The sequence below is a fragment of the Mustela erminea genome, chromosome 13, assembly GCF_009829155.1.
Source record: "Mustela erminea isolate mMusErm1 chromosome 13, mMusErm1.Pri, whole genome shotgun sequence".
Classification (NCBI taxonomy): domain Eukaryota; kingdom Metazoa; phylum Chordata; class Mammalia; order Carnivora; family Mustelidae; genus Mustela; species Mustela erminea.
Genome location: NC_045626.1, coordinates 60,606,894 through 60,633,607, shown reverse-complemented (window position 1 = coordinate 60,633,607; position 26,714 = coordinate 60,606,894). Strand labels below are relative to the sequence as shown.

General features: G+C 39.3%; 2 protein-coding genes across 5 annotated transcripts in view; both read left to right on the top strand.

Moving 5' to 3' along the window:
* The window catches only part of CEP76 (centrosomal protein 76), a 34,379-nt gene extending 29,535 nt beyond the window's left edge, over window positions 1-4,844 (top strand). The window contains exon 13 of the mRNA XM_032310343.1: window positions 4,600-4,844. Coding sequence (XP_032166234.1) covers window positions 4,600-4,616 — 17 coding nt within the window. The 3' untranslated portion in view covers window positions 4,617-4,844. The remainder of the gene's footprint in view (window positions 1-4,599) is intronic.
* A 2,399-nt stretch (window positions 4,845-7,243) lies between these two features.
* SPIRE1 (spire type actin nucleation factor 1) overlaps window positions 7,244-26,714 on the top strand; it is a 190,041-nt gene continuing 170,570 nt past the window's right edge. Inside the window, exon 1 of one of the 4 annotated variants that reach the window (XM_032309249.1) lies at window positions 7,244-8,069. In XM_032309249.1, coding sequence (XP_032165140.1) covers window positions 7,748-8,069 — 322 coding nt within the window. In that variant the 5' untranslated portion in view covers window positions 7,244-7,747. The remainder of the gene's footprint in view (window positions 8,070-26,714) is intronic. The other 3 variants (XM_032309250.1, XM_032309252.1, XM_032309253.1) reach the window with 3 other exon arrangements.

The following is a 26,714-nucleotide window of genomic DNA, read 5'->3' as shown; positions in this document are numbered from 1 at the left end:
TCTCCCTTCCTATCAGTTTTTTTTTTTTCATGTATTTTGGTGCTCTGTTATATGTTTGTAATTGTTATATGTATATATTCTTTTATCATAAAAAATGCTCTTTATGTCTAATAATATTCTTGTTGTAATGTCTGCTTTTTTTGATGTTAATATAGTTTTCTTGTGGTTGCCATCTGCATGATTATATCTTCTTCCATTATTTAACTTTTAATGAATTCTTATCTTTCAATACAAAGAGTATCTCTTGTGGATGGTGTAAAGTCAAATCGTTTTTCCCCCCTCAGTCTGAGAGTCTCTGCCTTTTGTCTGTGTTATTATATCCATTCACATTTTATGTTCTTATTTATATATCTGGGTTTATGTTTACCATTTAACTTTTTGTTTTGTGTTTCATACTTTTTCCTCTATTTCTCCTTTACTGCTTTCATTTGCATTAAGTAAATATTTTCTAATTTTAATTTCTAATTTAAATGTAAATGTCTTTAATAATTTGTCACTATTTTTAAGTTTATTTATTTTTTGATGGTTGCTCTCGGGTTTCTCATATACATCTTAACAAAAATCAGGGCACCTGGGTGGCTCAGTTGGTTAAGCCTCTCTCTTCGGCTTAGGTCATGATCCCAGAATCCTGGGATTGAATCCCACATCGGGCTCCTAGCTCTGCAGGGTGTCCACTTTTCCCTCTGACTTTCTCCCCCTTCATGCTCTCTCTCTAAGTCACTCTCTCTCTCTCTCAAATCAATAAATAAAATCTTAAAAAACTTAAAAGAATCAGCTTGAGATTTATACTATCTTGATTCCAGTGATATGGAATTTTAATTTTTTAAGCTAAAGTTATAAATAATGTTTCAAACAAAACTTGATTACTTTTTGTCTGACAGTACATCACGAAAACTAATGTTTTTAGTTTAGTTCAAAAATGTTAAATTGGAATCTTCAGTTTTTAACATACCTGATTGTAAAAATCAGTTAATAACTTGTAATACAAGTACAGGTTGTTTTAAATATCATAGAGAAAGTTAACTCAAAAGTTACCTCTTTGTAAAACTCTATGACAATATTGGATTCTTTTTCAAAGACATTTTCAAAATAAGCTTAAGCCTTTTTGAAATATGTCTTTATGTGATATGTTTTTCTTCTAAAATACATGTAATAGAGATTCTAATCATTTGGTACTCAATCACTGAAAAATGCTACTTCTTGTGTTGTGAACTGCATAGGTAAAAGTTAATATTGTTGTAATTCTACCTTACTTACTAACCGGCATGCAGCAGGCTGCTATCTTAGTTATTTCAGGTGCTTTGAAAGAATTTTAAATATTAATGCATTAATTTACTTCATAATAAGACAAATTTAAGGTGTTAACACTATGCTATTGGACTTTAAAAAAACTGTATCATATTCATCACTCTCTTGCATAATGGCAAGTTTTCGTGAGTATAAACATAACTGGATGAGAATTTCAAATATCTCTAGATATGCTCATAGGAATGTTATATAAATGAATGTCTTCTATTTTATGTGTTTGATCAAGTAAACATCATAAACAGTTGGCCTAACTTATCTTTTTTAAAAAATATTTATTTACTTGACAGAGATAACAAGTAGGCAGAGAGGCAGACAGAGACAGAGGGAGGGGGAAGCAGGCTCCGCGCTGAGTGGGGAGCCTGATGTAGGGCTCAATCCCAGGACCCTGGGATCATGACCTGAGCCGAAGGCAGAGGCTTTAACCCACTGAGCCATCCAGGTGCCCCTGGCCTAACTTATCTTGATGGTTGCTTTAGTCCTCTGCTTTAGCTGAGGAAAGTTGGCCCAATATTTAAAATCCTACAAAATCAATAAAATTAAAAAATTGCTTATGCTACAGAGAAAAATAATGAACGTTATATAATTCAGTTAAAACTGAAAATGTCAATGACATTAGGACAATATCGTAGTTGAGGGAAGATAATTACCAAATTTGCAAGGGAATGATTTTTTTTAAAAGATTTTTTATTAAGGGTGCCTGGGTGGCTCAGTCGGTTGAGCGTCTGCCTTTGGCTAGGGTCATGATCTCAGGATCCTGGAATTGAGCCCCATGTCAGGCTCTCTGCTCAACAGGGAGTCTGCTTCTCCCTCTCCCTCTCTGCTTGCCATTTCCCAGCCCCTGCTTTCTCTGTCTGTCAAATAAATAAAATCTTTAAAAGATTTTATTTATTTATTTATTTATTTATTTATTTGAGATAGATAGAGAGAGAGAAGAGCACAAGCAGGGAGAATAGCAGAGGGAGAAGGGAGAAGCAAGCTCCCCACTGAGCAGAGAGCCTGATTCAGGACTGGGATCCCCTGGGAGCAGACGCTTAACCGACTGAGCCACCCAGGTGCCTAGTGAATAATTTTATACCGTTAAAAGAACTGCTTAGGAGGTGTGTTTAAAATGTCATAGCTTTAGGTTGAGATCTAGGAGTTACATCTTTGTGAATTTTAATGTCAATGATTTTTTTCTAACATCTCTTGGCAATGATTATGAGGTAGAAAATAGGAGCAAGGATTATGCTCGCTGTTCCCAAGAGAAATGAACATGCATAGAAAATAAGAGAAAGAAAGATATTGTACTCCATTAATGACTATCAAGAAAAGATCAAAAGGACACAGGAATTTCGGTTAAAAAAATATTTCAAGGGAAAAACCTGAGGGCAAAGCACTACTAAAATATAAGTACAGCCCAACCTATATACCCTTCCACAAAAAGTACCAAAGCAAGGCTTTATTTCATTGCTTATTTAATTGAATTAAAGTAAGCCATATTTTGTGTTAGTTATATATTGACCTTGGAAGAGAAACGAGCCTTTTACAGAATCACAGTAGAATAGTAGAGCCAGAGAAGCTCCAGACTTCTACTGGCACGTTAAGTTAAAAAAAAATCTTTTGAACAATAAGAAAAGTGCCATATTTTTTGTATAAAGCAAAGAAAAAATTTATTGTGGAGGTTTGAAAAATATTTTAGATTAGTCTCATCAACAAAGTATTACTTCAATCTGAAAATGCATTCATTCTCTTCAACTTATACAACCTAAAATTCTGGTTTCTTAAAAGTCTTACTGAGAATTCTACATTTTCAAGCAAGTATTGTCAAACTTCAAAATTTTGCTATCAAATAAAGATATTTTCATGCCTTGTATTGTTTTCTATTTTCCATTAGAATTAAGAAATAAGCTACTGCTTATCCTAACTTGAAATTTGATGAGAAGTAGGTAATATGGCTAAAAAACAGGATCTGGAAAGCTTATGTTAAAGGAAGTATATTTGAAGTACTTTTGGCAAATGTCAGTAATTTGGGGTAAGTTATTTAACCTCTGCAGACTCGTATTTTTATTAAGTGTAAAATAGTGGATGGCCTCGAATTTAGATCTAGGTCTTCTCCAAATTGAATCTTTTTTTTTTTTTTACTAATTGGGGCTAACAATTCCACTCATATTCAGAATCAGAAGACCATCTGTCCTTGTTGGTTTGAAAATAATTATTTCAAAGGAGAATCACATTAATAAAGTGAAACATGACAGTGAAACATGACTATTGTTTGACCTAGTATTTTCCAGAATCCTTCATGAACATACTAATATGCTACTGTTAGATATTTTGCCTTGTTCCTCTACTTTTCCTCAGTTTTTATCAGTGGGTATGTAACTTGATCTCATCAAGGTAGGATACGTAAATTTTAAATATGTTAGATGCTACAGAATGAATATGTTGTGGAAAACACTGGTTTGGGGTACCACTTAGAAAAAGGCATTCATGAGTATCTTCTAAATGCTTCTCAATATCTCTGCCATTGGATACAACACTTAATTCTTTTACAAGTTTACAGATCAAAGGAATCCAGTTTTGTTGTGTTCTTATCTGGTCTATGTACTTCTGATTCTATGTATGAGGTTATATGCTAATTTCCATGACTAATTTTAAAGATTTGGGGCTAATATTTAGTTTGATTATGAAAATTACAAGAGATGAGTTTCAAACTGCATTTAGGGTTGTTGATGGAATTAGCCTCCTTAGGGGAGTGATAATTTGGAATTCTTTGATGGGGATAGAGTTATTATAGATCACTTTGAAGATAATTACTATGGGGAGATCACCGCTACGGTGAAACTCAATGCCAGTGAACTCACAAAAACCAATAGAGGGAGATGGGGCATTGCATCATTCATTCAAGGTATTTAAAATACCAAAAGTTTGGTTGATTGTGGTGGTATGTACAAATTTAAAGCATCTGCTTTTTATTTACTACTCTTGCTTGCTGGAGTGAGGAATGAAGTGTGAGGACTTTTTTCTTGCTCTATGCAAATGTGGAGAGATGTAAGTAGCAGAAAGAGCTGAGCTGTTCAGGAGTCCTGGATTTCAGTCCTACCTCGTTCATTTACTAGTTCTATATTTTGTCATATGTAAGATAGAGATAGTAATATTTGACCTTGAGTTGTATAACTGAAGAAAGCACTTTGAAAATGTAAAATTATCACTTTAAAATTATAAAATATTATAATTGTGGGCAATAAAAATTTAGGTTATGTCACTGAAAAAAATATGCTGTTCTATTTTTTCCTTTTTGGTGCACTTTTCTAGGTGAATGTGCCTCTTAGGAGCAATTGTCTGGGAGTGACTGGATTAAGCTTGGGCTGCACAGGCAGATTGTGCTCCCTGAAGGCCTTGCTCCCTGAAAGACTCAGAGCAGCTCAGCCAGCATGTCCACAGTATGAAGAATGAAGTACATTTATTCTGCAAAAATGATAAGTAAATATAAGATAAAAAATTTCAAGGATTCCATTTTTAATAAATGCAGCAACAAAATCAATGAATATTAAAATCATATTCAGAGTAACATGTGCCACTATTTTTCACAGATCTTATAGCACTTTGAAAAAGATATTTACATGTTGATTTGACTTGTTCCTTTTAAATATATAAAGCATTTTTTTTTAAGTGGTGAAGCCAAGAATAAAAAAAAAATAAAATCAGTGACAGAAATTGGGACAAAATATACTGTCCCAAGGTATTAGAAACTTTGAACTTGAACTGAAAATGAGAAAATGGGAAGGTTATTCCAAGTTATTCCACAGTCCTGACTGAGTCCTGGGTATATATGGACCTCTGATAGTCTTGTCAAGAGTCACTTTCTCAGAGTCTTATGATGATGGACATGGGCTTTATCAAAATTTCAAAGAGTTCTGAAAAATCATATAAAAGTTATACTATCTTTGTACAAAAAGGAATCAGATGTTCAGGTTATATAATAAATAGATTTGTAATAAAATATAGCTAGGATTTTAAAGATTTATCTTCTATGTTTTCCTCTATATTAACATTCTGCTTGTCATCTTGCCTCAACTTAATTCCATATAAGCTCTCAAAGGCAAGAAATTTACTTTAAATACAGTATATCAGTCATGAGTTTGTATCCGGGGGGGGGGGGGGAAAGCCCTATTTTATATAACCTTCCTGTGATTCAATGCCATATTGTTTTTCTTCCCAAAATGTATATTTAAAAATTATCACTTAAGAAAGGAAAGAATCTTGGCACTTAGGTGGCTCAGCTGGTTAGGCAACCGTCTTCAGCTAATCCCGCTAATGCTCAGTAGGGCATCTACTTCTTCCTCTGACCCTCCCCCCCTCATGCTCTCTCTCTCAAATAAATAAATAAAATCTTTTTTAAAAAGAAAGGAAAAACTCTTTCTGTTGTGAATTTGTTTTAAAGAATACATCTTTTAACGATAACATTTCAGGTGAAATTTGGATTTTTCTTTTTCTTCATGTCCACTTCTTTCCTTCTTCCTTTCAGTTACCTTTACTTGGAAATTTATTTATTGCCCTGTACCAGGAGTAGCAAGGGACTGGCTCATGGATTCATTAGTTGATTAATTCATTTGACTTGTGTTTTGTGGAGGGAGTAAAGATAAGGACAAATACATAAGTGATTTTTGTTGTAGTTGTCCAAGTGCAATGGAACAGCAATATCCCATAAGGCCACGAGATGGTAGTGTTGTCCACAAGAGTAGACCGTTTAGCTGTTCATTGTTCAAACTGTTTTAAAGCCCTCTGTATTTTCAGAATTCACACAGAATCTAAACTTTTAAGGTAGCAAAATTTGGATATGTTTTCCCAGTTTTTCAATCAAAAGATTTTATGTATCTATATATCCATATCTATCCATCCGATCTGTATCATATAAGGAATTAGGCTTTTCTTCTCAAGATTTGGCACACATAGGGGCATTTTTACAATGGGATTATGAACCTATAATATTGCTTAAGGGTTTTTTTTTGTATCTCTTGTAGTGAAATTATAATAAGGTGATTAGGAAGAAGCTTTTTTCTCCCCCTTTCAATTCCTTACTCTTTTAAAATACCTTTTGCTTTTCTCTCTTCTCCCTACTACTGCTGTATGTACTGTGATATCTTAAGCATTGGTAATAGACTCTTGTAATTTTTAGTGCAAGATGCAATGGTTAAGAGTGTGGGATCTAATATTACACACAAAGCTGCCTTAAAAGTTTAATTGGTAATTACTGTAAATTTCTTACTCGATTGATACTTTAAACTCTCTCTGGTTCTTAGCACTAGCCTCAGAATGGAAAGTTACCAATTAAATTCGCTTACCAATGAGTGATTATTTTATCTAAGAATGATGTTATATTGCATAACTTAATGAAGTCAGCGAGGTTCTGGGGAGTGCAGTATTTCTTTTCTTCTACGGCTTGTTCCCCTCAGTTCAATGTTGCCACTCTGATACTAATTCCACATCGTCTGAACATACTGGGCTCACTGGACTATGATGAGTGTGATCACTGGAGACATCCTTAGGGAGGAGTTGTGCGAACGTTACAAAATGAATCCGGAAGGACGCTGAACCTAATGTCTACAAATTATTTACAACATGGTTATATCCCAGGCCCTCATCTACGCACTTGGGAGAAGTCAGTGAGCAAACCCCATAAAGGTCCCTGTCCTCAGGGAGCTTACAATGAAAATGGGAGGACCTATTCAATAAACAGTGCATCTAAGTAAATTATACGGTATATCGATGGCGACAACTACCCCAAAAAGAGCAGAGGAGGATCCGGGGGATGATGAAGGAGCGAGGCCGGGGGCAGTACGAAGTCGGCTGGTCAGGAGAAACCGTGTGGAGGCTTGAAAGAGGCGCAGGACCCGCGCCCAGCCGACCGCCCGGGGGTGGGCGGGAGCAGGCGCGGCGGCGGGGGAAGCCGGAGCGGTTTCAGAGACCTTTATTAGGAATTTGCTACAGGCTGGGTCCGAACTCCAAATTAGCCTCCCAGCGAGTCAGTTCCTGGGGGAATCCAGCGCCAGTGGCCTCCCAGCGCGGCGGGGGATCGCTGCGGTCGGCGCGGTCAGCTTGGCCACGGAGCGCACACCCGAGCTGCGGGCCGTGCGGACCCTTGGCGGGGCGGCTCCGCGGCCCCGGGCCTGAGCGCGCGGCGAGGCGCGGGGCGGGGCCGGCGGACGCCATCGCGTCGCTACGGGCCGGCGGCAGCGGCGGCCTGGTCAGGACGGCCGCGGCGTCCTCGCCGCTCTTCGCTCGCCCACGGCAGCCGGGCCCTCGCCCAGTCCCCCGCCTGGTCCCCCACGGCGGCGCGTGCGGCCAGGTTGGGCGGGGCGGTTCCGGGGATGAGGAGGCGGCGGCGCGCCGAGACGATGCTCCGGAGCTGAAGAGACGCCGGCACACGGCGCGGCGGCCGAGCGCAGCGCCGACCCGCGGGATGGCTCAGCCGGCGGGCCCGGCGGGCGGCGGGGAGCCCCGGGCGGAGCCGGCGGGCGGCGAGGGGCCTCCGGACTCCGGGGCGGCTGGCGGCCCGCCGGACGCGCTGAGCCTGGAGGAGATCCTGCGGCTCTACAACCAGCCCATCAACGAGGAGCAGGCGTGGGCCGTGTGCTACCAGTGCTGCGGCTCCCTGCGCGCCGCGGACGCCGGCCGCCGCCAGCCCCGTCGCCGCGTGCGCTCAGCCGCGCAGATCCGCGTCTGGAGGGACGGCACCGTCACCCTGGCGCCCGACGACGCGGGAGAGCCGCCCCCCGCCACGGGTGAGGCCGCCGACCTGCGACTCCACCGAGACCCCTCTCCGCGGCCCCTTTTCCCTGGACGCCCCCGGCCAGGCCCTTCCGCCCCGCGACCCCCACCTCCCATGGGAGAACCCCCCTGCGGCCCCATTTTTCTCCCTCGTCTTCCTGGGCCCTGCCCTTCAGCTGTGCGCCCCCCACCTCCGACAGGAGGACCCCCACCGCGGCCCCCCTTTTCCCTCGCAATGCCTGGGTCCTGCCCTTCCGCCCGGCGAACGCCCACCTCCCCAGGGAGAGCCGGGAGGAGCAGGGCCTGGGGCCGGCGGGGGGCGGGGGGTGGTGGTGCTGGCCCTGTGGTCTAGCCGGGGCTCCACGTAGGTCAGAACAGGGGCTGGGGGGACGGGCAGCGGCACAAAGAGGGGTTGTGAAAAGGGCGTCCGGGCGGGCCTGCGCCCCCCGAGTAGGGCCGCGGACCTCCCCAAGGTGCTGGTAATTGCACAGACTGTCATAGGACAGCTGCCCCCGTCTTGTTTGGGAAATGGAGTGGGTTGGGTCCTTTTCATGATAAGCTATGTATACATACTTACATGCCAGGGCTGTTTACTTGTGATGTGGTAGGTGCTAGGAAAGGTTCACGTGAGATCTCGTCAAGGATAGTTAATTCTGCTGTCAGGAAAATTACACCTTTCGGAATGAGTAGTCAGCTAATAGTATTTTTTTTTTTTAATTTGGTAACAAATGCCTTCAGTTTGGAAATATAAAAAGCCCCGAAGAGAATGTTGCTATTTTGGGAGAAACAGGAGGAGACGAAATAATGATTTCTAGCTCTTGAAAGTTAAAAATAGCTACCATTTACCTGTGTGTTAAAATTTGTTGCAATGAGAAAACAGGCTTGTCAAGTCAAAAGTTGACAGGATGTCAGATAAACATAAAATGGGTTTTAGTTAGGTTATTGTCCAATGTAAATTCTTCAAGATTATCACCTACACATTATTATGTAGCTAGCGCTTACTCAGAGAGGAAATGATGATGAGGGGATTGATAATAGGTTTCTCCTATCAGTTTTTATATATTTCAGTCTTTTGAGAGGCAAGTATATTAAAAACATAGAGAAATAATCCGCCCTCACTTTTAGAAAGTTGATGGAAATGTCAAAATGCTTAAGGTGAAAGATGTAATTCATTAGTCAGTAAAATGACATTTAATCCAAATCCTTATCTAAATTGATTAAAATAAAAAGCATTCAAGATTTTAGTTATCAATTCTTTCACTTCCCGTAAACATTAAAGTGTGTGTGTGTGTGTGTGTGTGTGTGTCAGGTAAATGCATTTTAGAACTTTGACTTATTTAAATCTATTCTTCATAATTCTCTGGAAATTATTTTATTATTATAGTTTTTAGTTTGATGTGTTTATTTTTTAAAGTTGGACTTAATGTTAGTGGGAAATACTTGGTATTATAATTTATTTATAGTGTATTAACATGATATGCAAAGATATGGTTTGAGGCAAAGCAGTGCCTTGAAATCTGGCATTTCAAGGGGGAAAATGGTTGTGTGTAACCCTCTTTTAGAAGCGGCATTCATAGTGTTGACTTCTGGAAGGAATAAACATGAGTTCACTTTCTTTTTCCTGAACTTAATCCCAGAAGAGTGTGGTTAAAGTTATGCTTATGGACCTACGAGTCGTTTAGTTGTCAAGACAGATGTATTCTGGCAGTAGTTAAAAAAAAAAAATCAGAATCTCATGTTGAAATGAATTATTGGGTTTTTTTGTATGATTAGTATGAGTAATAATATCTTGACCTCAGTGTAATACTCTGTCTTCTTGGAGAGAATAGTAGTTTCCCTGCAATCCATCCTCTTCCTTGGTTTGACTCATGATCTCTGCTACCAGTTGTTGAGAGAGAGCCCAACCAAAGTTGTTGATACAGTCTTGAGCATCTTAGGCTTGATCAATTACAAATCTTTAGGAAGTTCTTACTTACATATTGCTTATGTTAGTTTATTTCCTCCTAGGATTTAAAAGCAGTTGCATGGTTACAGAAGGCACAGAAGTGTCTTCTGAACACTTCATCTTGATTCTTAAAAATACTGAATAATTTAGTTCTGTGCACATGTATAAATTCTATTTTTAAGGAAAAATGTTAATCTTGACACCTCGATTCTAAGAAGTACTTTTTCACTGTAGGATGTTTCATAGGATTGTATGTAGTCGGCATTCAACAGCATTTATATTTTCACACAGTTTATCTGTTGAGTTATTTCCAGATGGAGGCTTAGGGGATTTAAGGGACTTTCTTATATTCATATTGATGACTTTGAATCAAATCCAGGTCTTTTAACCTCTAGACTTAGAAACAGATTTGGTGCAAATTTGGGTCCTTATGTTCCTCCCCTTCCTAGCTGAGTGACCTTGAATAAGTTCCTTAACCTCCCTTAATTACTGAGTTAAAGACACTTAAGCTCTGCATATACAATCACTGTGAGTCCAGCCTCCTCATCTGTAAAATGAGAATAGATCACTTTTTCACGTGAGACCACTTAAGTGAGACGATGCATGTGAAGTGACTAAAGGCTTGTTATGTAACCGATACTGGCTAAGTTCTGGTTTGCTTTCCCCCTAATTCTCTGTCCTTTTGTGCCACTGTTGTGCCTGTGGTCCTGCTGTTCTACATGTTTATTCGAAATTGGGAACACATATTTTGAGTCAGGGTCTCTCATTCTTATTTTGGCTAAATAATTCAGTATGGGGCTGCCCTGGGCCTGTATAGGATGTTCAGCAGCATCCCTGGTCTCTACCCATTGGATGCCAGTAACTACCTATCCCCTCCCCCAAGTCATGAAAGTCAACAAAGTCCCTGGACATGGCCAAATTTCCCCTGGGGGAGCAAAGTCCTCCCCTGTTGGGAACCACGGGTCTAGCAGATGATGGGTGGTACACAGGGTTGTGTTCAGTGTGGAGAATTGGATCCTGGCTATGATCCTTGAGTGAGTGAGTTCTGGAGTTGGCCAGTGTTCCCTCTGCTGCTGAGTTGAATGAACAAGTGGTATCGCTCCACTCAGTCCCATAGAAAGAAATAACCTCTCACATGCTTTCTTGACTTGTTTGGGGGTTGAGCGGAATAGTAATTGATTTTAGTTCTTGTTTACTTTTAACAGTGTGTACCTTTAACAGTTCTCGTTAAAACCGTTTTACAGTGTTGATCCAGAATGTTCATATTCAGTTTGAATTCAATTAGGCATACCTGTAAGAGAAATAGGAATATGATGAAAGATGTGGAAGGCAGGGAGATGAGACCAAAATGGGAAGAAGACAGTGAAGAACAAGTCATTTTATTTAGCATTATACTTGATTATAATCAAGTGCCATATACTAACATGGCCACAGAAGCACTGTGATCAAGGATTGAAGGAGATCAAAAGGAGAAATTAGTTCTTCAGAGGATATCTTAAGAGCAAAAATGATTACATTATGATATAGCGTCTTAAGCAGCACGTTTTATGAAGCATTTCTGTGATGGCAAAAGGAAACATTGCTTAGAATCAAGAGGGCTTATGATTCGTCTTAGGCGTCTAACTTAACATTTTTATTTTCCCTAGTGTTTATGTACTTATAATAAATCTTACGGCTTTATAAAAGTTTCTTATATGCAGATTGATGAGATTTTTGCTTTCACACCTTTAATTAACAAGTTAAAGACACTCAGGCTCTGCATATACACAGCCTGCTTGCTCTTTGTCACCACTGTGCCTCATTGGCATTTGGAACGCATGTTATTATACACATTATTTAAGAAGTAGTCATTGATGGAATTTGGGTTATATTCCAGACCTTCGCAAGGTTAGAACTTTTTTTTCCTGGAATGCCACAGAATTATTAACAACAGTAGTATTCCTGCTTGGAACCACGGTATGCTCTCAGCAGCCTCTTAGGCCATAATACCCATCTGGCAAAAATAACTTATTTCAGATTTTGATTTCAAAATCTTTGATGTATCTTTAATGTTAGATGTATAAAGAACATTTAAAAAATTGTCACCGCATTTTGATTTAAAATAATCTTGGATTGGTAATAGGTTTTCCTGGGAGGAACAATGAAAGCCTGCGTGCATACTAATAAAGGCATCCCTTGGTATAGAGAACATTTGGGCGTTGTTTGGGATTTGAAAAGAGGACATGATGAGTCAAGCTTCTCAGTAAGTTTCATGCTAATTTGGTGGGAGAAATGGTCTTGAAAAAATAGCCTATTTGATTTTAAAGAGAGACCAAATACTTGTGGAGAAGGTTGAAATTAGTGAAAACATGTTTTAAAACACGAATTCTTGTTCATTCTTGGTATAAATCTTGAGTGTTAACATCCTGATCATTAAATGAAAGGAATATTTGAGATTTATGTATTATGTGTCCAGGGTAGAGTCTGGGGGTGAATGATGGTATTAGGGGTTGGTAAAATGTCTTATCAAGTGTAGTAATATGTAAGAATTATTCCATTTGTACAATATCTTCCAATATGTTGGGCTAATTAAAATTTAACAACATGCAGGGATGCCTGGGTGGCTCAGTCTGTTGAATGTCTGCCTTTGGCTCAGGTCATGATATCAGGGTCCTGGGTTCAAGCCCTACGTTGGACTCCCTGCTCAGTAGGGATCTGCTTCTCCCTCTTCCCTGGCCCCCTTACCCCATTCATGCCCTCTTCCTTTCTCTCTCTCTCAAATAAATAAATACAATATTTTTTTAAAAATTCACTGAGTTCCTACTGTGTGCAAGCAATGTTCAAGTTTCTGTAATATAAAGATGAAAAGTTCTAGTCATGGAAGAAGAGAAATAAAACATAAACACAGCCATAAGTCTACCATGAAGCTAATGCAGCTTCAACTCTGATCCCACTCATTTACATAGGCTGCTTCTAGGCCCCTGCACACAATACGCGCAGATGGTCATTTGCAAAATTAAGGTATTTTAGCCATAACTGGTAAGATTGCTGTCACTTTTGACTCCATTTTATCCTCCAGCGTACTTCTAGTTGTGTTGTGTTGTGTGGGAGTAGCCACAGACATTTCTGGGAAAATTTTTGAAATCATGCTTTGTGGTTTGTATCTGTTTTTCTGCCCTATGCAAAGGAAAACAGTGGAGTTTAGTCCTATACAGATATGGGTATGTAAGTAATTGGAACTTTGTTGGGAAGCTGTTAGCTTCACCAAGGCTTTTGACTCAACTTTGAAAGAAAACAATTATTGGTCTACCAGGGACTGTATGTTGGTAAGAGGTGATAAGTCACACTCTGCCTGTTTTATTTGTATGGTCAAAATCACTTTCCTTCATCATAAATTCTATAAAAGGGCAACAGTTCCCATCCCACTTTCATAATATTGTCATTAGAGCCATATTATGTTTTTCAGTTGCTTCCTGTTGGCTAAGTAGAAAAAAGAGAAACTGTTCTCTTCCAGATATTTGTTTAAAATTGTGAGGAAAATATTGCCTATTGCCAAGTATAGTGGGTTTTTTGGAGTAATTTTTTTATTTTGAGATAATTTTAGTTTTACAGAAAAGTTGCAAAGATAGCACAGGAAATTCCTCACCCAGTTCTCCTAATGTTAGCATCTTATACTAGTGTGGTGTATTTGTCAAAACTAAGAAGCCAGCTTTGGCACATTACTATTAACTTCAGACTTCGTTTGGAACTATTAACCCTGGACTAGTTAACTTTGGACCTCATATTTCTATGAACGTCCTTTTCCTGTTTCACAAATCCATCCAGAATACCATATTATATTTAGTTCTCATGTCTCTTCTGGTCAGTTACGATTTCTTACACTTTCCTTGTTTCCCCTAACTTGACAGTCTTGAGGAGTAATGGTCAGGGGTTTTGTAGACTGTCCTTCCGTTTAGGTTTGCCTGATGTTTTCTTGACTAGACTGGGGTTATGTGTTTGGGCAAGGAATTACCACTAAGGGCAAGGCTCCTCTCATCACATAGGATTGGGACCCATTATATCCACACGGCACCACTGGTGATGTGCACCTTTGTTTGCCAGGTTTTTTTTGCTAAAGAGTTACTGTTTTTACCTTTTTTATATTCTCTTCTTTGGAAAGGAGTCATTAAGTCCAGCCTGCAATGGAGAAGGTGGCCTCCTCTAGGAGAGATGAATTAATATTGTTATTATTACTTAATCTTTTATGAATTAATTTTAATATAATTTAATATTATTGCTTAATATTATTTGGAATTCTTCCATAAGGAAGATTTGTCTCCTTCCCCCGTTTACTTATTTATTTCTATCATTCTGGGATCGTGTATACTTTAGACTTTGTTATTCATTACCGTGTTATTTTTTTGCTCAGATTCTTCCAACTGTGGCCAGTGGGAGCTCCCTTTAGGTTGGCTCCTGTGCCCCCCCACCTTTTTTTTATTTTTTAAGATTTTATTTATTTATTTGGGAGAAAGATCGAGAGAGCACAAGTAGGGGGAGCAGCAGAGGGAGAGGGAGAAGTGGGCTGGAATCATGACCTGAGCTGAAGGCAGCCACATAACTGCTTAACTGACTGAGCCACCCAATCGCTTTCCTGTGTGCCTTTGATATCCAGCCATCCTTTTGTGTTTTTGAGCACGTCTTGACTACCTGGCACTACAAGATGCTTTAAGGCTTACGATGTGTATTTTTTGTCACAGTCCTACAATCAGACTTAACTCTAAGGAGTTCAGCACTAGTTATGCTTGTTGATACTGGGGTGGTTTTTCATATGCAAGAAGAATTGAAATATTTCAAGGTTTAGTTATTTTTGATGTTCAAACTTTGTTGGATTTATGAAGTATCTCTTTCTGGTATCTCACTTTTATGGGCCTGCCTACCATGCTCATCCTTTCAACAGTTATGTAATGAATACCATAGAGCCAAGTTGAATAGAGAGGTAAAGAGAGAGCAGTCTGTACACACTGTTTATCAGAAGAGAGAGATACCTGGGAATGAAAGCCAGAGCAGCCTATATTGGGGATATCAATTGGATATACTAGTCCTGAGGGGAGGTCAGTGAAATGTGGCCTAGACTCAAGTGTGGATTGACTGAGGTATGTAGATGGTCAAGAACTGGTTTGGACAATCTTGTGGTCATCGGCCTTCCTCTTATAAGCACTTGTGGATACTCTGGGCTAGAGGTGTCCCTAAAGCTGCAGTAGAACCCTGAAGAATGTTGGTGATCAGCCACATTTGAAATAGTTCCCCATTTTGTAGACATACATTTTCATTACTGCTCTGCAGTATAGCATGTGGATAAATTATGCTCTTGGGATACGCTCACAAAAGGTCTTAACCAAACAAAAGAGATGAAAACTAAATTATAATTGGGTAAATGGTTCTTGTTTTTGGCCAACTATTTCAGACTGTTGCATGGGATCATGAATACTTTAAGGACCAGAAAAATACTGATTTATATAAAGCAATGCAAACTTATTGGGAAAGCTAGTAATATTTTCCCTAATTCAAACTTCTTTCTACACAAAAGTTATTTTAAGTAGTAGTATAACAGGGTGAAGATAAGGTAAGATCTGTTTATTCATGCATTGAATTTATTGGGCTTATCTGGTTCAGGCTTTGCCCTTCTCAGATCAATATCTCACTGGCATTCTATTGATTTTTAAGTGTATGAAGGATAAACATTCCATGACATCCTGTTGTCTTTTGCTGCTGGTATTGCCCTTATCATATAAAGAAAATATATTATTAAGAAGATGTCCCATCAAATTTTTAAGGAATTTAAGCAAATTTCAACTAGTTGTGTAAGAGTTCAACAGTATTTTTTTGTTTAAGCACAATTCATGTAACTACATGAAATGTAGTACATTTCTCATGTACGTGAGAGTTCAGTAGGTTTTTTTTTGTTTTAGTGATGATAGCCTGGTAATGAAATGTTGGTTAGGATTTCTTGAACATTTTTTTGGTATCTTGTATTAATTCAGTCTTTGGCCACTTTTCTTATGTCTAAAAAAATAATTTCTTTTGACATTTCCTTCTCATGTTTTTGGCCGTTTCCCAGTTTTTCACAAATTTTTCCTTTTTTTGGAAGTTCAGCATACCTACAGAAAGGTGCACAAATCATTAGTGATACAACCATGTAAACACCAAGCTGACTTTGAACAAAGGAGCATTACAAATGGGCCACACGTCTTCCACATATATAATCGTTGTCTTAGTTTTTATCACCACGAATTGGGTTTACTTGCCTGTAAACTTTGTATGGTATATAATCTTACAATATGTGTTTTTTGTGTCTAGCTTCTTTTGTTCAACATTATGTTTGTGAGATAAATTACTTGTTATTGCATGTAGCTCTAGTTTGTTTCATTGCTGATGGTATTCAGTTGTATGAAAATACCAGAATTGGTTTACCCGGCCTGCTATGGATGGTCATATGAATTGTTTAGTGTTTTAGCTATTATTTTAAATAACACCACTATAAACTCTCTTGAATATACATATGCACTTCTGGTAGGTATATATCTAGTAAAATTGCTGGATTGTTGCACATCTCTTAAGTTTTAGAAGGTATTGCCAAGTAGTTTTCCAAAGTGGTTTTTCAGGTCTTATTAGCAATGTGTCTGTTGTACCACATCCACCATACTATTTGGTGATGTCATTAAAGAGAAGAGTTTACCTATTTTTGGAGGGTATGTAATGGTACATATCTCATAATGGTTTTGAGTTGCATTTATGTGATGGCTGATCATGTTGAGTGCCTTTTTCATATGTTTATTGGCCATTATGATATCTCTTCTGTGAAATTCCTGTTCAGGTCTTTTAACTATTTGTCTACTATTTTCTTTCTCTCTCTTTTTTATTATTAACATATATTGTATTATTTGATTCAGGGTTACAGGTCTGTTTCAGGAGTACAGGTACAGGTTTACGGTACATCAGTCTTTTTTTTTTAAGTTTTTTTTGTTTGTTTGTTTGTTTGTTTTTTTGAAAGACAGAGATCACAAGTAGGCAGAGAGGCAGACAGAGAGAAGGAAGCAGGCTCCCTGCTGAGCAGAGCTGATGCCAGGACCCTGGGATCATGACCTGAGCCTAAGGCAGAGGCTTTAACCCACTGAGCTACCCAGGCACCCCACAGGTCATCAGTCTTACACAACACATTGGGCTCACCACAACACATACCCTCCCCAATGTCCATCACCTAGCCACCCCATCCCCCCCACCTTGCTCCCCTTCAACAATGCTCAGTAGTATTTTTTTCTTATAAAACATAAATTTTACCACTTTAACCATTTAATTAAAGGCATTAATTGCATTCACAGTGTTGTACAACCATCACCATTATTTCTGTTTCCAAAATTTTTCATCACACAAACAGAAACTCTACCCACTAAACAGTAACTGTGTATTCTCAACTTCCCCCAGGCCCTGGTATCCTCTAATTAATTTACATATATATTTTTTGTCTTTTCTTTTATGTTATGATTTTTATATATTCTGAATACAAGCCATTTGCCAGTTATATATATTATAGACATCATCTCCAACTCTGTAGCTTTCCTTTTCATGTTAATGGTATGTTTTAATGAGTAGAAGTTTTGATACCATGTTTTTATTATCATTGGATTCAAATATCTTTTTTATTTTCTTTGTGATTTCCTTGATTTTTGTATTATTCTGTCCATTTTTACTTATATATGGAGGCTGTATTATCAGGTGCATACCCAATTAAAGTTATGATATCTTCATGGTGGTTTTACCCTTTTATCAATGTGGCTGTAGTCGACATGTATACGGTTATACCAACGTTCCTTTTTTTTAAACACCAGCTTTGTTTGATTAATCTTTGCATGGTGTATTCCTTCCCATAATTTTACTTTCAAGTTTTTAGTATTCTTATATTTAAGGTGTGTCTTTTACAATCAGGATATATTTAGGATTTGTTGTTTATATAATATAATGATCCTTGATTTTCATTTTTTAAAAAGATTTTATTTATTTATTTGACAGAGAGAGAGAGAGAGAGATCACAAGTAGGCGGGGCGAGGTTGTGAGATCATGACCCAAGCCAAAGGCAGAGGCTCAACCCACTGAGCCGTGCAGGTGCCCAATGATCCTTGATTTTAAATTAGATTCCTTATTCTGTTTATATTTGATATAATTACTTGGGTTTTAAAGTATACCATCTTCCTACCTGCTTTCTATTTGTCCCATCAGGTCTGTATTCATTTTCTCTCCCTAACTTTCTTTTTGGTTAAGAATTTTTTTAATTGCTAAAATTTTCTCCTTTTATTAGTTTGCTTATTGTATATTCCCTTACTATTCTGTTAGTTGTTACTTTGCAACATGTATTGTTGAATTTTTATTAAAGTATATATAAATTACTTACTGTAGTACTTTCCAGATAGTGCGAAGATCTTAGAACATTCTAACTTCATATATCTCCTTCTGTTGTTTTATGATTGTTGGTGTGTATTTTAGTTTATCATAGATTTTACATATAAGACAATATTTTTGTACAATTTAGTATTCATGTAGATTTTCCCACGTTTGCCCTTTCTATATTCTCTGTTTCCTCCTGCATTACTTTCTTCTAGGATCATTTTCCTCTTGTCTGAAGAACTCTTTAATATGTACTTTAGTGCAGATCTACCACTGTTAAATTCACTCAGAATTCAGTCAAAAAGTGGCTTAATTTATTCAGTTGAAAAAAAGGAAAGCTGGTGTAACCATATACATGTCAACTCTAGCCACATTGACAAAGGGTAAAATCACCATGAAGATATTATAACGTTAAATTGGTATGCACCTAATTAATTAATTTATAGAAGCAGAGAGAGGTGGAAGGAGGGACAGAGGGAGAAGGAGAATCTAAGCAGGCTCCAAACCCAGCATGGAGCCCGATGGGGGGCTCCATCTCATGACCCTGAGATCGTGACCTGAGGCAAAATCAAAAGTTAGACACCTAACTGACTGAGCCACTCAGGCACCCCTATTTTGTCTTTCTTTTAACAACAAATTTTAATTAAGATGTAACTTATAGAAAAGTACGTAAATGATGAATTTTCACAATGGGAACACACTCATGTAACTAGAATACAGATCAAGGAACAGAATGTGATTAGTATCCCAGCAGAACTGTCTGTGAACCCTTTCAGTCACCAACCACTTCAAGCGTCACCACTGGTCATGACTTCTGACACCGTAAGTTTTGTCTGTATTTGAATGTAGGTGTATAGAATCAAGTAGTAGTATGTTACCTAGTGTCTAACTTTCTTCTCTGAACTTTGTGAGTTTGATCCCTATTGTTGTAAATAGTTGTAGTTTGTTCATTCACAGTTTAGTACCGTATTCCCTTGCATGAATAAATATACCATAATTCATCCATGGATGTTTGATTTTTTTGGATCTTAGATTTGGGTATTCAGTTATTGGGAATTATGGATAATGCTGTTGTGAGCATGAGTAAACATGTTTTTTGGTGAACAAATACAGCATTTGAGTATATACCTGAAAGTGGAATTGCTAGTTCATAGTGTATGGGTATTTTCAGTGTTAGTAGATATTGCCAAAAGTTTTCCAAAATGATTGCACCTTGCAAACTTTATTTTATTTTTTAATTTTAATTTTTTAAAAGTTTTTGTTTAATTTTAGCTAAAATACAGTGTTATATCAGTTTCCAGTGTACAAATAGTGATTCAGCAGTTCTGTACATTACCTGGTGCTTATCAGGACAAGTGCACTTCTCAGTCCCGATCACTTGTTTAAATTATTTCCCCACACACCTCCCTTGTGTACCTCACAAACTTTAAAAAATTAAAACCAATCTGGGATATTGGTGTAAATTCAATAAGGATTTGACTGGTGTCATTTATATGGAAAGTCTGTATCCCTAATAATAGTGGGATTTGCAGGTCCATATTTAGCTTCTGAAAACTAACCCTCTGTCTTTTTCCCTCATATTTCCCGTTTTCCTCATGGCCTAGTCTTAACTGGAAGCCAAATTTCTCTCTAGTATATTCCTTTAATATCTTGTATTTCTGAGAGATAAAGATGTATATAGGTATAGGTGATGAGTAGGGGCAGAATGCCACACTAACAGTCACTACAGGTTGTCTTATAGTTCTTGTCTTGGTTCCTGGATTTTAGTGATAATACCATATTAGAGGAGTCTCCCATTACACCATTTCATTTATTCATTTCATCAGTACCTGAGTGCCTTCTAAGTGCACTGTACTAGATTTGAAGACACAAAGAAAAATAAAGGGCACCCATGCCTTCAAGCAGATCACAGGTACATAAACTAACATTTACAGTATAGTTGGAGTAATTCTGAAGTAATAGAGGCATGTACAGAAAGCTGTGTGAGCCCAAGGGTGAGGGTACCTGACTGCTGCTATGACAGAAGTCCGGTTTCACAAAGGACACTGGTTTTTTGGAGAGGGCTTGAAGGATGAGCAGTGGGATAAACAGAGGACACTTAGGCAGAAGCAGAAATGTGGAAGAGCTATTCAAAGAACAGTAGTACTGGATTGTAGACTGGCATTTTTGCTGACGCCCACTTCCCCATACCAAAAACAGACACTGTTTAATCAGTCATTGCATCTTTGCTGCTAAATTTATAAGCAGCTTCAGAGTTCTCAGCTGTGTTTCAGTCAGCCACTACCAATTATTTGTGGAATTGGCACGTGAAGTTGAACCTGTTTGTCTTCTTTGCAGTGGGCGTCCACTGTGCCTGGAGCATAGGATGTGTGGGGGAGTGGTGGAGAATGAGGCAGGCCAGAAAGGTATGTTGACTGGGACCAGGTTATGAAGGACATTTTTGTGCCACATTGTTGAGTTTGTATTTTTAGCCTGTATAGGCCAATGGAGAACCATATAAGGGTTTTAAGCCGGAAAATGATGTAAGCAGATTACTCTTTTTGGAAAGATAACCATGGGAGTTTTGGGGACTGAATTGGGTTAAAACAAGGGCAGAGATACCAGTAGGGATTTCATACTATCTTTAGATCTTAGTAGCCTTGAAGTTGCCTAACCAGTTGGGAGTATTTTGGCTCTTCAGATAAGAGATGGTGGAGGTCTGAATGAGGGCAGAAATGGGGAGAAAGAGTCAGATTGAGAATGATCTAGGAAATAGTACAGGACATGGCCCTTTAATTTTTGGTGTGGGGCTGAGAAAGAGGAAGAATCTTGGAAGGCTCTCAAACTTCCCACCTGGGTGCCTAGTTGCTGGGAAGGCAGGAGAGGCAGCATAGGGTGGGAAGATGATGACTTACACTTGTTAGAAATTAAATTGGCCTGGAAAAAATATTTTTCTAGTGGAGTCATATTTATTCCTACCAAGTTCCTTTGCTCTTTCAGAAGGTTGCAGATCAACTGTTGAATGTCACATGGTAACACAGATACAAGATGTAAGAGTAGGCAGCAGAAGGTGTGGTTTTAATTCTCAGCTCTGACTGTTGTTATTGTAACATATTTGGGTAAGTGAATATGGGTGGCGGTTATGGTGCTATGACGTAAGGCACTTGTGTTTAGAGAGAAGTACCTTAGATGCCTCTCTGGCAGGGTTTCTGTTGGCTAGGATGGTCTCATTCATGGTCAGATGCCAGAGGGGGAGAGGAGATTCTAGGGAGAATAGCAGTGGTGCCTATGAAATGCATGAAAACCAGAATTCTCTATTTGATAGGAAATACAAAAATGTTTGGGATTGGCACTTGCTACTAGAACTCTTTTTATGATTTAGATGGGGAAGTTCTCCTCCACGTTTTCCTTATTCTTGAATAAAAGTGATAGAGTGCTGTGTTCTCAGTGTATTTTTGAGGTCTCATGAAATTTAAGCAATGAATGTTTTAATTAATATCACTCAGGAAAAATTTTAATCTAAATCTACACTGTTTACAAAAAGAACCACAACTTCCATCATCCTGTCCTCTAACACAGGAGTGTCAGGAATGTGGCTTCTGCGTTGTCACTCCCTTCTCTTCCCATGGCAAACATTGCTAAATGGTCACGGGTGCCTCCCACCCATACTTGCCCTCGCAGCTCTTTTGAGGATAGCATTCTAGACTGTCACTACCATTCAATTGAACTGGCACAAGAAATGAAACCTTTTTCCTCTACAAGTTTTGAGTGTTGCCAAATTACATAAAATAGACAAATACTTGAGTTTTATTGAAAACTGTTACGCTGAAATTATTTTTTACTGAAGGTACTTGATATTTAATGATATTTGTTCTGTGAGATGATATAAAGTTTAGCTAATTAAGGTTGCTGAATAGAAAAAGAAAAATAACACTAATTAAGAAAACATATTTTGTTAAGTTTTATTTATGTAAGTAATCTCTATACCCACCCCCAAGATCAAGAGTCACATGCTTCTCTGATGGACCCAGCCTGGCACGCCTAGAAAACATATCTTTAAAACATTCATTTCACAGCAAGATCAGTTATGAATTGGCCACTCTAGTACCATGGAATAGTTTGGGGGGGGTTTGGGGTCTGGGCCATATTTACTCCTAGATTAGGGGTACCATCATGGTGGTGAGGCCTACCCTCATGGCGGGATGGAAATCAGGGGTGTTTGATGCAGCAGCCAGGCCCCAAAGAATCCACTCATCATCTGATGAGCAAGCAGAGCCAGAAAGGGCAGACAGTAGCTGCAGATAAGAGCCAGTTAGTGGTCTCTGCCTGAGAAGTCTGGTAGTTGGTTTTAGCTACTGATAAGAAGTCCAAGGGCTAGACTCTAGTCCCTAGAAAAGTGATGGGCAATAATAAGCCATGTTTTGGGGGGCACCTGCATGGCTCAATTGGTTGAGTCTGAGTCTTGATTTTGGCTCAGGTCATGATCTCTTGGAGATTGACCCCCCACATCTAGCTCTGTGCTGCTGGCCTTGGAGCCTCCTTGGGATTCTCTCCCGCTCACTCTGCATTCCCCAACCCCACAAAAAAAATTTAATCCACTTTTCACCAGCTCTTCCAAAAAATGTGATGTCTTTATGCCTCTACACTTCTTTAAAATAATAAGATTATGGTCCAGATCCTATAAAATGTGATCAAATGTATTATTTGTATTGATTAGTCAGGGATTCTTTGTCCTGTTAAGGGGGACATATTTTTTTTCCTTTACCCACATTTATTAGTCATGAGCAGTGGGTAAGTAAACCAAAATGGTACTTAGAAAGTTAGTTTTTAGGGACACCTAGGTGTTAGTTAAGTGTCGGCCTTCGACTTGTGTCACAATCCCAGGGTCCTAGGATCGAGTCCTACCTTGGGCTCCTGAGCAGGGAGCCTCCTTCTCCCTCTCCCTCTGTCTTCCTGTACCCCCCAACCCCCTACCTGTGGCTTATGCTCTCTCTCTGGCTCTCAAACAAATAAATGAAAATTTTAAAAAAGAAAGTTTTTAATATTCCCAAACTTTCCCCACTAGTGCTGGCCCTGTACTTCACTCTTTGGCATCCATTGTTTCCTAGTCTCTCCCTTACTGAGGTAGGGGAGAATGTAGGACAGCTGGGTGGATCAGCATCCTGGGTAACTGGTTGCAGTTCTTTGGCCTTCAGTGAGTCATTTCTTTTGTAGAGCTTGAGCCTCCTCAGCTGTAAAAATGAAGGTTTTATACCAGCATTGCAATATGTTTGCTCTATATAGAGCAAGTATTGATTAATTATAAGTATTAATGAGATGTTTCATTAACAATTTTCTTAGAGTTTAAAAGAACATTGTGGGGGTTGATTTGAATGGCATGTTGCTTCTAGAAATGTTCAGGGTAGTTTGGATGTATGCCTTTGTCTTTGACATATTTCTGGCAGAGGTATTTGGAATAGTTCCACTGCTCTTAGCATTTCCCTTAAGGTTGGTGTCTTGTAAAAATAGAAATGACGTTTTCAACCAGAGATGTTCAGGGTAGGGAGCTGAAAAATTATAATAACCAGAATCATTCTTAGAGTGCTGTCAGTTTGAGAGGGAGCACTTGGGAGGTAAGCCAAGGCCCTCAAAGGCCTTCACTGGCAGTCAGAGGAGACCACGGAACTCCCCCGAGGAGACAGGCAGGAAGGGGATGGTGAGAGGGTGAGGGGAGAGCAGGGAAGGGTGGGGACAGGAATGCCTGCCTGTGAGTCTCCTAGCTTCAGAAAAGTTTAACAAATTTATGGAAGGTCAGCTGCGTGCTCTTCAGGTTGACACTGCGTGCAGACACAGGAGACCCCTAGAACTTACAGAGATTGGGTGACCGGCTTTGCACCTACAGGCCAAGGCATGGGTGTGGGTTTCTTCAATTATGCTAGGTATAGAAGGAGCCAAGTGATCTGTTCACTGACAGCTTTTTGGGTTTGGAAGACAAGGGTCTTTTGGCTTATTTTCTCCTAGGAGAGAAGGCTCAAAGACTTAAATGGTAATAGAGCTAATTTTAAGTGCTTACTCTGTGACAGGCAGTGAGCTGAGCAGTTTTCTTGGAATATTACTTTTGATCCTCACAACAATTTTATGAGATAGGTACTCTTCTTTTTAAAACTTTGTTTATTTATTTATAAAGATTTCATTTATTTATTTGACAGAAAGAGAGAGTACAGGCAGGTGTAGCACCAGGTAGAGGGAGAGGAAGAAGCAGGCTCCCCCACAAAAGAAAGCCCCATGGGGGACTCAGTTGCAGGACCCTTGGATCATGACCTGAGCCAAAGGCAGATGCTTCACCGACTGAGCCACCTGGGCACTCCATAAATATTATTTATTTATTTGAGAGAGACAGTGTGCAAAAGAGAGAGAGAGAGAGAGAGAGAGCAGGACAGGGGGAGGGGCAGAAGGAAAGGGTGACGCAGGCTCCCCACTGATCAGGGAGCCCAACAACTCTGGGCTCCATCCCAGGACCCTGGTATCATAACCTGAACCTAAGGCAGATGCTTAACAGAATGAGCTATCCAGGTGCCCCAAGATAGGTACTCTTTTTAGCCTCTGCCTTACAAATGGGAGACTAATGTGTAAAGGCCATTTAGCCAGCAGCCTACCTGGGATTCAAGTCCCCGGAGTCTGGCCCGGAACTCTTGCTCCTAACCGCTGTGCTCTATTGCCCTTGTACCAGTGAGCGAGTTCTTACTCTGGGACATTCTGCATGGGATTAGACCATACACAGCGTAGCCTGGGGTTTGTCTTTGGGATGGCGAGAGCTTGTCATATTGCTTTGAACTTTTCATGGTGTGTGTATTCATATCCTGTAAGAAGTCACCACTAATGTCATGGCTTTAAAACAACACAAAATTCTTACCTTAAAGTTCTGGTGATTAGATGTCTGAAAACGGGTCTTGTGGGCTAAAAACAAGGCATTTGCAGGGCTTATTCCTTCTGGACGCTGCAGGGGAGAATCTGGTCCTTTCCTCTTTCAGCTTCTAGAGACTTTCCACATTCCTTGCCTTGTGTCCCCCTTTTTGCATTCTCATGACACTAGTCTTTGTTTTCATCATCACGGCTCCTTTTTGGACTCTCCCGTCTCTCATAAAGCTGCTTGTGGTTACATCTGGTTCCACCTGGATAATCCAGCGTAATCTCCCATCTCTATCTAGAGCCTTAACTTAGTCACAGCTGCAAAATCACTTTGCCATGTAAAGTAGTGTATTCACAAATTCTGCAGACTTCACAGTCTTTTTATTTGTGAGTTGATTATAGAGATTGCCATTTCAGGCTTTCTTATTTTCAGTTTTGAGTAATAGCTGATGAAACATCACTTCCCACCACCCCAGCCCGAGCCATTGCTGAGCTCCAGCTGTTTGACTGATGCCTGTCATCATCCTGGACGCCGTCACTAAAGAGTTGGGGGCAAGGTTTATGTGAGGAACCTCTGCAGAGAGGTACAACGTAAAAGATAGCGGCTTTTAAAGATCTTAAGTGTAAAAATGAGTGAAATTTTATGACTTTTCATAGGACTTAGCTACTTTTTCATTGCAAAATCAATACCTCTTTTACATGGTTGTAAAGCTAGTGAAGATATTTTGCTATGCCAGTTTTCCTTCGCATTTGATTTTAGTTTATCTCTACCTCTCGTTTTTCCACAGGGTTAAGAGCAGTAAGCTTAGCTGCCATTTGCTGAGCCCCTCTCTGCAGGAGGCATCAGGCAGAGCCCCTCAAAACATTTTGTGTTTCATCTAATTTTCACATAAGCCTTTTGAGGTAGATACTATTCCTTTTTTTTGTAGTTGAGAAAGTGGAAAACTCTGGGAAGTATTTTACTTAAAAATCACATCACACAATTAGTTCAGTATGGCACTGAGATTCAAACCTGGGACTGCACAAGTCTAAAGACTTGCTCTTCTGCTTCACTGCCTTGCCAGGGCACCGAAGGGAAAGCTTACTTAAACTCTTGGTTAAACATCAACAGTTGTGAAGTAGAAAATACATTAGCACAGGGTTCTTGTGGCAGTGGAACATTAAAATTTATTTCGTTCTTCCTATCAGGCCAAGAAGAGGAACTTAATGAACACACAATCTGTGTTTGGTTAGCAAGGATACCAGTTTTCTCCCATGTCTAAATCCTAAATTCCTGTTAATCTTTGAGGAGCTTTGCTGGTGAAATGCTATGGCATAGAGGATAATGATTTGATCATTTAACAACCAAAGTGAAAGTGTCCTTTATATGGTTGTTTCTTATGTCAAATGCATTAACTTTTTTTTCATTAAAAATGTAACATGGCAAAAATGATTTTGTTGGGGGAGGTGG